The sequence below is a fragment of the Coffea arabica genome, chromosome 8e, assembly GCF_036785885.1.
Source record: "Coffea arabica cultivar ET-39 chromosome 8e, Coffea Arabica ET-39 HiFi, whole genome shotgun sequence".
NCBI classification, from domain to species: Eukaryota; Viridiplantae; Streptophyta; class Magnoliopsida; order Gentianales; family Rubiaceae; genus Coffea; species Coffea arabica.
Window position 1 is genome coordinate 7,403,263 of NC_092324.1, and position 10,254 is coordinate 7,413,516.

Below are 10,254 nucleotides of genomic sequence, written 5' to 3' on the forward strand. Positions count from 1 at the left end.
CCTAGAGCATTGGAGCGGAAGGTTGGCTGTTCGACTTACAGAGGTATTACAATTGCTCTCCATTTTTTCCTAGTTTATAACTGGAATTATGGTTTATAATTGTTGCCTTTGCTCTCAAAAATACTTATTACGTTTAAATATATCAAGGAAAATGTTGGCAAGTATCGAGTGCTATACACAGCTCGATTGTGTACCTCAGCGGAGAATTTTAAGTTTCCGGACAGCTTTGCAAACCTGCAAGTACCAAAACGGGCGCAGTTGAATGTTGGTAATGCATGAACTTCATGAAGTCAAATGTGACTGTAGTTGGATAAAATTGGATCTTCTCCCATTTATACATTGTTATGTGTGTAATGTAGCTTTTGGATTGGTGTAGACTATGTTTTGGGGTATATTGAGAAGGACTATATTAGCCTTCTGGTAGATTATTGAAACTTTTAAATTGACAGTCATCATATGTACATAAGTTACAACGGAGCTTATATGAATTTGGATGACGAACACATTGCAGTATTGGGTCCATACATGTCTGACTCTTGAAATTGGGGACCGAAAAATAGCTTTCGTAGTTTGGACCGAAGAATAGCTCAAGTAGTTCAATATTTGTTACAAAGCGCACATATAAAGTTACAACAGAGCACATCAAAAAGTATAGGGTCCATACAATAGAGCACATATGAATTTGGACCCAGTATGGAGTCCATACATGTCACGTTTGGATCCAAGAATAGCTTTCATAGTTCACAATTTGTTACACAGCACATATAAAGTTAGTGCACGTGCATTGTTAGATTAAATTATCATGTACATAGCCCGTAATAGTCACTAAAAGGCGCATACAAGTGTAGATGGAATTTTGCGTTGACATTTTCAATAAAATATGACAAATTCATATTTTTGGACATTAAGATGCATCCTTTAAGTCAAAACCTTTGACAAAATCGGTATCCTTGCAAATCGGTACTACCTTTTGGACCGAAGACACCATTTATTGTGATTAATAACCCTACACGAAATGCATTTTTAAAAAAACAAAGCTTAGGTACATGGAAACTACTTGTAATAGTTGAACTGGTATTTTTCACCCGTGTAATAATATGTTATCTATATTTATGTTACTTATTGTTGAAGCAGGACCAAACCTACATCTAATCAACAACCCGAGACATCATAGGTGCTTACCCGAATAAATTGACCCTTGCTAAGTTTATTGTAGTAACTACCATTACTACATGGGTGTATCACTTCTTTGAAGAAGGTGTAAAGGCAAGTGAACTGCTTGTATATCAAATATTAAAACCCAGGGAGCTAAGACGAATATTTAAAAATTTCTATTATTTTTATTAACGCTGAAGTGTGTGACAAAATAATCAACAGGTGTGCATTGAAGTAAAGATATTTGAATGTACACCAAATACTGTAAATTTGGCAAGTTGTACGCTGGAAACAACAAAGGGAGGGACCCTCAGCCAAAGCACATGACCCGCTGAGTTAAGTGTTAAGTTCCTTTGACGATAAAAGCTGCAATCTTCCGTAACTGGTTAGTAACTCAACGTAACACTCATCAAAGGTGTCGATACTACCGCTATTACGCTTTGTACATAAACAACCCGAATTCACATGGATATAGTTGTATAAAAAAGCATGTTACTCACCAGTTTTCAATCCCGTCACCAAAATGCATCACTTTTGGTCCTAGTAACAGACCAAAGACACAGTGCACATGTAAAGTTACATCTTGTGCATTTTTAAACAATATCGACCCGAACACATAACCTAACAAACTGGTAGTTACTCGCAAAATTTGTATTAATTACTATAAAAGTACACCCAAAAAAATCTATTCATTATGTGTACTTCGAGTTTTGTGTTTGTTTCCAAAAAACATGTTACTTATTCTATATTTACTAATCCCCCAGAATTATGTTACCAACTTATATCGTTTCTTGCCACATATTATCTCCCACCTATGTGTTGGTCCGTGTTAGTTCTTGATCGACACACAACCACTACTTCAACAGAAGGTTAAAACACAAAAGCTTATATGCCCTAAAAGGAGTTTTAGATCGTTCAAATGTCTTCATCGAGAAATTTTGGTGGCGGATCTACTGAGTTAAGGTACCAATATTGGTACTGTCACTGCTGAAAAAGGGCTGGGTTGAAGATCGTGGAGTCGCAGAAACCAACGAAGGGGTTGCTGTACTTCGTCTGTGAAGGAAAAACTTGTGTTTTTTTCGCTTGGTGTCATCCAATAGGGAGGAATCATGAGCAAGTTCAGGCTAACTACTGCCCTCCCTCACCTAATCGACAAGCAATAAGTAGAGAAAGCTCTTTCGACAGTCCCAAAACAGTGCAAAATGAACCAAACTCTTTCCCGTATCATATGCACCGAATCGAACAAGATATTCAACAAATGAAAACCTTCATGACGATATCGGTAGCGGTTGCCTTTCTGTTGCTCCTAATAGCAATTTTTCACTGACACCACTTTCAATTTTTCGACCCATATGATACAAACTTCGCCTGTAGTTTGTCGGAGATGTATCCTCTATAGGCAAAGTTACACTGACATCCTTGTACTGCTGACTTTCCATTTTGGCAGTTGATCTAGAAGATAGAGTAAACAGTAGATGCAGTAGTATAGTTGAATGAAACTGATAGAGTCACATTGAAAGTTTTTTGTGAAGTTATATGATTGCTCTTTCATCTGAAATCACCTGTGTTGTTCAATTGTTCTGTGTTAATGATTCCAACTAATTGAAACTATTAATTGTATAATGATGCACAAATGGTTACCTTAATTGTAAATTGTTACAATTCGTACGTTCTTACTTACAGCTTTGTTCGTCCTAAGTTATAACATTCATAAAATTAGTTGTCGAATTAAAAATCTCTAATAGAGCATCAAGAGCAGAAGGAGGTGCTCATTCAGGTACTATCACATTGTGGGTCATTGAATGACCAAGGCCATTCAGTTTTACACATCTGACTCTGGGCCAAAAAACTGACATTCATTGTGAGGTTTTGTGCACAACGTTTTGCGTATCATTGTGTATGCACATTGTCGAAATTAAGGTCACTGATGTGTAACTCTGTATTCACATCGGTACCCTTAATGTTGCAGTACAGGTCTTACCATGATAAAAATTGCAAAATTTATTTTGTTTTCTGATGCTGATTAGTGATACGACGTAACACTTATCAAGAGTATCGATACTAAAAATATAGTTCAACATTTTGTCCATACGATTGACAAACTGTGCATATATTGTTACAATTCGTAAGTTCTTATTTACCTCTTTGTTCGTTCTGAGTTACAAAGGAGGTAGTAAATTTCGCTCATACACTGACCAAGGCCATAGAGTGTTACACATCTGACTCTTGGCCAAGAAACTGTTGTTTTGGGCTTTCTTACCTCCCTGTGACAGTGTAACTGTGTATGCACACAGTGAAACGTACATGAATTTAATGTGTAACTCTGTATCCACGTGACTCTTATAGTTGGTGTACAGGACCAGAACATGATAAAAGCTGCAAACATGTGTTGAAGTCTGTAAACGATTAGTAACAGCACGTAACACGTATATTCACTGTCGGCACTACAAATCTGACGCTTTGTACGTAATGAAACTTATCCGACATGGTTCAGGCACTGCATGTGGGTCTACAGTCTCCTCTCCTGTGATGTACTAGTTGGTCCCATATGCGTTCGGAAAGATCTCACTATTTTAATGAGATGTTCGAGAAGGTCTCGTTACACAATGTTTTGGGGTTCGAAACGATCATCGTAACTATTCTCAATAGACACTTAATAAAGTGTCTAAGAAATTTAATGTGTCAGTGAGAGGAATTATCGTTTCTGTCAAGGGCAATAGCACAAACAAGAGAAGAGGAAAGATTCATCGAATATTAACTAGTTGTATTATCACTAGTTGTAACATCGGAGAATATCTAGTTGGAATATTATTCAGTTTTAAATAGAGCAGACGAAAAGCTGCTGATTGCAAATTCATTAGTTATAATGAATTGTAACATACGCCTAACTGGTTGTAACATAATCCATACATAGTGAAACGTACAAGTCACTGATGTGTAACTGTTTATCCACGTGACCCTTAATATTGGTGTACAGGTCATTTCATGACAAAAGCTTAATATTGGTGTAAAGGTCATTTCATGACAAAAGCTGTATAATTTGTTTTATTGTCTAAACAGATTTGACACAGTTCAATGGCATGCATCGAACTCTACAGCTTCCACTGCCATGACAAAATTTTTTGGCCTGGAATGCGTTGTCCAGTGATATTTTAGCACATTGTGAGGGTCCTGCGGACTATAAAAGGGCACGGTTGCAGTAGTATATCCCTCAACGACAAAAATTTTTCCGTCCACCTTTCATTACTGCACAAAACTTCCATTTTAAATAACTTCACACTTCCCATATCATTCTATTGAAGGGTGGCAATGAACCCGTGTCTGAAATTTATTATTAGTATTTTTCAACCCTCCTCTAAATGCCAGTGTAAACCCTCCTCTGAAACTTTACCTTAGATGCCAGTGTAGAGCCATGTACGCGTATCCCAATGTTTTGGTGTTATCCTTAGATGATGAGCACCGCCACTTGTGGGATACTAACCACACCTTGACCCAGGATGTGGAGGAGCTGAGTATCATGGTGGATACCCAGTTCGATCGTATAGTCGATCTGGAGAGCAGGCTAGCGGCTGAGCACGCTAAGTTGGAGGCCGCTCGTTTGGAGATAGAGCGACAGAAGTCTAGGGCGACCCGACTAGCCGAGAGGATGCATGATAGGAGTGCCGGCATCAGGGCTGATGCCGTGATGATGATGGATGAGGCCACTAGTTTTATTCAAAATGGCGAGCAGACAGGTGCAGAGAAGGATCCGGAGGAGGATCCAGAGGAGGACGTTGCTCCGGATAGCCCTGCTCAGGGTTAGGTTAGGACTAACCTGTTTACACTAGATATGGAGGGTTAAGCAAGGGACACTAGCTAAGTCATCAAATTTTGTCTAGGTGGATGACTTACTTTCGAGGCACCATATCCCCAATTTTTGTTTAAGGGATTATCTGTATGTATTTCGTTAGATCTATGTGCCTTACTTTTGGAAATGTCCCAACTTGTTATTTATATGATTTTCACGTAGAAATATATGTTAAGTGTCTTATTTTCCTTTTCCTCCATTTTCATATTGATTTTAACTACCAAGAGAATAATAATAATCTTAACTAATAATACCTTCGCCTAATTGTCTTATCCTTCCGTAATAGGCATATTTAGACTATGGATCGCCAAGTGGTAGGAAGGAGTCGTGGGAGACCCACTAGACAACACCCGGAAGCGGGTGGTGATAGGGAACCCGAGGTCAATCAAGACCAAGGGCAAGAGGGCGTGGCCGGAGATCGAGTGGCCACCGCAATTAACCGTATCACTGATGTCCTAGAGCGCTTGACTGAACACCAAGCCGCTGGACCAGTACGCCACCATGAGGGCCCAGCTGATTCCGATGATCGGGCACTGGAGAGGTTTCTGAAGTTTGGACCTCCTAAGTTCTGCGGAGGACCCGAACCGGAGGTAGCTGAGGGATGGTGGGAGAGAATCTCCGACATCTTCGCAGCTCTAAACTACACGGAAGAGCGGCAAGTGATTTTTGCCGCATTCCAATTTGAGGGAGCCGCTCGTTCCTGGTGGAACCTGGTAAAATTTAACTGGGATAGGAACCATACTCCAAGAACCTAGGCGAACTTCACAAGGGAGTTCAATGACAAATTCCTTCCACCTCTCATTCAAGAGAAGAGAGAGAGGATGATTTCATTAGATGCGAGCAAGGGGCGATGAGTATCGCCGAATATGAAGTCCAGTTCACTAAGCTATCCCGCTTTGCACCTGAGTTGATAGCCACTGAGCAAAGGCGTGTCCGGAGGTTTGTGCAGGGACTAAATGTGGAATTACAGGAAGGTTTAGCCGCTGTTCGAATAGACACTTTTGCCGACGCTGTTGAGAGAGCTCAACGGGTTGAAGTAGCTAGAGCCCAAGTGAAATCTTTTCAGGCCAAAAAAAGATTTGCTCCTAGTAGTAGTCGGGAGCCGACTTTTCGAAATGCCCCACCGGCCAAAGTGGGCCGAGGAATCAGTGGAATGACTAATCCTGGAGCACCACGAGGCACTCTAGCAAGAGGAACCGGGGCAAGGAATGCAGGGGGAAGAAATAATGGAGCTAGAGGGGAATCGAATGGAAGGGGACAATCTAGGAATACCTCGCAAGGAGGTCGAGCAATAATTCCTCAAGTGACCTGTGCATATTGCAAGAAACCTGGCCATACTATGGATGGTTGCTGGAGAAATCAAGGAAAGTGCTTGAAGTGCGGAAGTAATGAGCACCAAATTTCTGGATGTCCAAAAGTGCAGGAAGGGACTACCCCGAACGCTAGACCAAACACTTCTGGAGGGAGCCGGCCGACAGTCCCTGCCCGAGTGTATGCTATGGATGATCAACCTGTACCTGATTCCTCAGATGTTGTGGAAGGTACTCTCCCCATTTTTCATCGATTAGCTAAAGTGTTAATTGACCCTGGTGCAACGCATTCATTTGTAAATCCGACATTTATGTCTGGAATTGATGTGAAACCCGTTAGATTACCCATTGACCTGGAAGTTAGGACGCCAATGGGTAACAAGAAGATAATCACTAGCTTAGCCTATAAGAATTGTGAATTTTGGGTTAGAGAGTGTAAAATGCTAGTGGATTTGATCAGTCTGGACATAAAAGGTTATGATGTGATCATAGGAATGGATTTCCTAAGTCACTGTCATGCTAAGATTGATTGCCGAGAAAAAGTGGTAGAATTTTGTATACCCGGAGAAGCAACCCTAAGGTTAGATGTTAAAGGTAGGTTAGCATCTTCTGCTATGATCTCAGGAATTCGGGCAAGAAAATGTTGTCTAAAGGAGCGCAAGGTTTCTTAGTCTTTTTTATTAACACCCCCAGTGATCAGGTAAAATTGGAGGATGTGCCAGTGGTACGAGAATTTTCGAATGTTTTTCCCGAAGAACTAAAGACTCTACCGCCAGAAAGAGAAGTGGAGTTCAAGATTGACTTGGTGCCTGGGACGGCTCCAATTTCTAAGACTCCGTATCGAATGGCTCCTGCCGAGTTAAAAGAATTGAAAATTCAATTGCAAGACCTTTTGGAGAAAGGTTTCGTGAAGGAGAGTGATTCACCTTGGGGAGCACCCGTCTTATTTGTGAAGAAAAAGGACGGAAGCTTGAGGTTGTGCATTGACTACCGAGGGTTAAATGAGGTTACAATTAAGAATAAATACCCTCTACCGCTGATAGATAGCTTGTTTGACCAACTGCAAAGATCAGTAGTTTTCTCTAAGCTGGATTTAAGGCAAGGGTATTACCAGTTGAAGATTAAGAAGGAAGATATACCCAAGACTGCTTTTAGTACAAGATATGGACATTTCGAGTTCGCAGTCATGCCTTTTGGTTTAACTAATGCACCAGCTGCATTCATGGATTTAATGCAGAGAGTCTTTAAGAAGTATCTGGATCAGTTTGTAGTGGTTTTCATCGATGATATCTTGATATACTCTAAGACTCGAGAGGAACATGTTAAGCACTTGGAGATAATTTTGCAGATATTAAGGGAGCATAAATTGTATGCCAAATTCAGCAAGTGCGAGTTTTGGCTGGATGAAATATCTTTTCTAGGGCACAAGGTTTCCAAAGATGGAATTGCCGTGGATCCGGCAAAAGTTGGGGCCGTTATGAATTGGAAGCAGCCAGAAACTCCAACTGAAGTTAGAAGTTTCTTGGGATTAGTAGGTTATTATAGGCGATTTATCAAGGATTTTTCGAAGATTGCAGGACCTATGACCGAGCTAACCAAGAAAGGGAATAAGTTTATCTAGACTCCAAAATGCGAGTCAAGTTTTCAGGAGTTAAAGAGACGTTTAACATCCGCTCCTGTTTTGGTGTTACCTGACGGAGGAGAAGGTTATGCCGTGTACTCCGATGCTTCTGGAGAAGGTCTAGGATGTGTTTTAATGCAAAATGATAAAGTGGTTGCCTATGCCTCTAGGAGATTGAAGCCTCATGAACAAAACTACCCAACTCATGACCTAGAATTAGCGGCAGTGATTTTTTCGCTAAAGAAATGGAGACACTACTTGTACGGAGTGACTTTTGAAGTTTACACGGACCATAAGAGTCTCAAGTACCTGTTCTCCCAAAAGGAACTGAATCTGAGACAAAGGCGATGGGTAGAATTTTTGGAAGATTATGATTGTTCGATTAACTACCACTCAGGAAAAGCCAATGTGGTAGCTGACGCTCTAAGTAGAAAGGCCCAAATAGCAGGGTTAATGGTTAAAGAGTGGGACATGTTAGAAGAAGTTACTAGTTGGAACCCTCGCTTGGAAGAATTGAAGATATTATTTGGAAATCTGTCTTTGAAATCACCATTACTAGAGCGTATTAAGGAGGCCCAGAAAACGGACCCTACAATCCAGAAGAATTTGGAGAAAGTGCAAAAAGGGGAAACCCTAGATTTCAAGTTAGGGCCTGAAGGAGTATTGAGGTTCCGAGATCGAATTGTGATTCCGGCAGATGAAGAAATAAGGAAAGAGATTTTAGAAGAATCACATCGATCGAAGTATACCATACATCTAGGAGTGATCAAGATGTATCACGATGTGAAGGGATTATACTGGTGGGAAGGTTTGAAAAAGGATGTGACAGAGTATGTGCAGAAATGTTTGACTTGCCAACAAGTAAAAGCTGAGTATCGGAAGCCCTCTGGTTTATTGCAACCGTTAGAAATCCCTGAATGGAAATGGGAACACATAACAATGGATTTTGTAACGGGACTGCCTAAAAGTCAAAAAGGACTTGATGCAATTTGGGTAATAGTTGACTGACTCACTAAATCTGCACATTTCCTACCTGTAAACATGAGTTTCTCTTTGGAAAAACTGGTCAAGTTGTACACAGAAGAGATTCTAAGATTACATGGTATCCCTGTAAGTATCGTGTCTGATCGAGATCCAAGGTTTGTCTCGCGTTTTTGGCAGAAATTTCAAGAGTCTTTGGGGACCAAGTTGAAATTTAGTACTGCGTATCATCCCCAAACTGACGGGCAGTCGGAAAGGACAATTCAAACTTTGGAGGACCTGCTGAGGTCGTGTATATTGGATTTTGGAGGTAAATGGAGTAAATATATGATCTTAGTAGAATTTGCATATAATAACAGTTATCAGGCTTCGATTCAAATGGCACCCTATGAAGCTTTGTATGGGAGAAGATATCGATTTCCGATTCATTGGAATGAAGTAGGAGAGAAGAAAGTTGTAGATCCTACAGCTATACTATGGATAGAAGAAGCCCAGGAGAAAGTGAAACTAATTAGAGAAAGGCTTCAAGTTGCCCAGAGTAGACAAAAGAGCTACGCCGACACAAGGAGGAAAAATTTGGAATTCGAAATAGGAGACAAAGTTTTCCTAAGAGTTAAACCCTTGAAGGGCGGAGTAATATCTAAGAAAGAAAAGAAGTTAAAGCCAAGATATGTCGGGCCTTTCGAAATTTTGAAGCGAGTTGGGAATGTAGCATATCAACTAAAGTTGCCCGCAAGCATGGCTAAGGTTCACGACGTATTTCACGTCTCCATACTTAGGAAATATTATCCCGACCCAAGCCATGTGCTGCAACTAGAAGGAATTGAAGTGGATGAGAGGTTAACGTATGAAGAAGGGCCAGTCAAGATTTTGGAAAGAGAAGTAAAGGAGCTAAGGAACAAGAAAATTCCTCTGGTAAAGACGTTATGGAGAAATCATGGACTAGAGGAAGGGACTTGGGAATTAGAAGAAGAAATGCAGAACAAGTACCCTGATTTATTTCTCTAGTAAGCTTGAATTTTGAGGACAAAATTCTTTGTAAGGAGGGGAGGATGTGAGAACCCTGAAAATGCATATATAAACATCATTTCATATGTCATTTGTATTTCTTTTATTCCTTAGTAATTACTAGCATTATGTTCACTCGTTTTCAAATAAGTATTTAAAAAACACTTTTCATGTGAAAAATAATATAATGGCTCCAACCGATAAAATTTCCTTTTGTGTCGCTAGACTAAATTAATACTTTTAAAGTTAGAATAAATTTTGGGGTTAAAATAAAATTAGGAACGTAAGTGGGGATTAGGAGGGCAATGTGAATGTCTAAATTACCCCACAAC

The 10,254-nt window shown here is 40.2% G+C and overlaps 1 protein-coding gene across 1 annotated transcript; it reads left to right on the forward strand.

The window, feature by feature from the left end:
• The first annotated feature begins 5,852 nt into the window (after positions 1-5,852).
• LOC140012638 (uncharacterized) lies at positions 5,853-9,922 on the forward strand. Its single transcript, XM_072060913.1, has 4 exons — positions 5,853-6,974; positions 7,550-7,843; positions 7,961-8,763; positions 9,274-9,922. Exons 1-4 carry the CDS (start codon positions 5,853-5,855, stop codon positions 9,920-9,922), a joined length of 2,868 nt encoding a protein of 955 aa, XP_071917014.1.
• Positions 9,923-10,254: the final 332 nt, after the last annotated feature.

Excerpts from the sequence above, each read along its gene's own strand:
- LOC140012638 (XM_072060913.1), top strand. The coding sequence starts at position 5,853 with ATGAGTATCGCCGAATATGAAGTCCAGTTCACTAAGCTATCCCGCTTT. Across the intron at positions 7,844-7,960 it reads TTAGAAGTTTCTTGGGATTA|GAGTTAAAGAGACGTTTAAC; the intron begins GTAGGTTATTAT and ends TCAAGTTTTCAG. Across the intron at positions 8,764-9,273 it reads TTGAAAAAGGATGTGACAGA|TTATCAGGCTTCGATTCAAA; the intron begins GTATGTGCAGAA and ends ATATAATAACAG.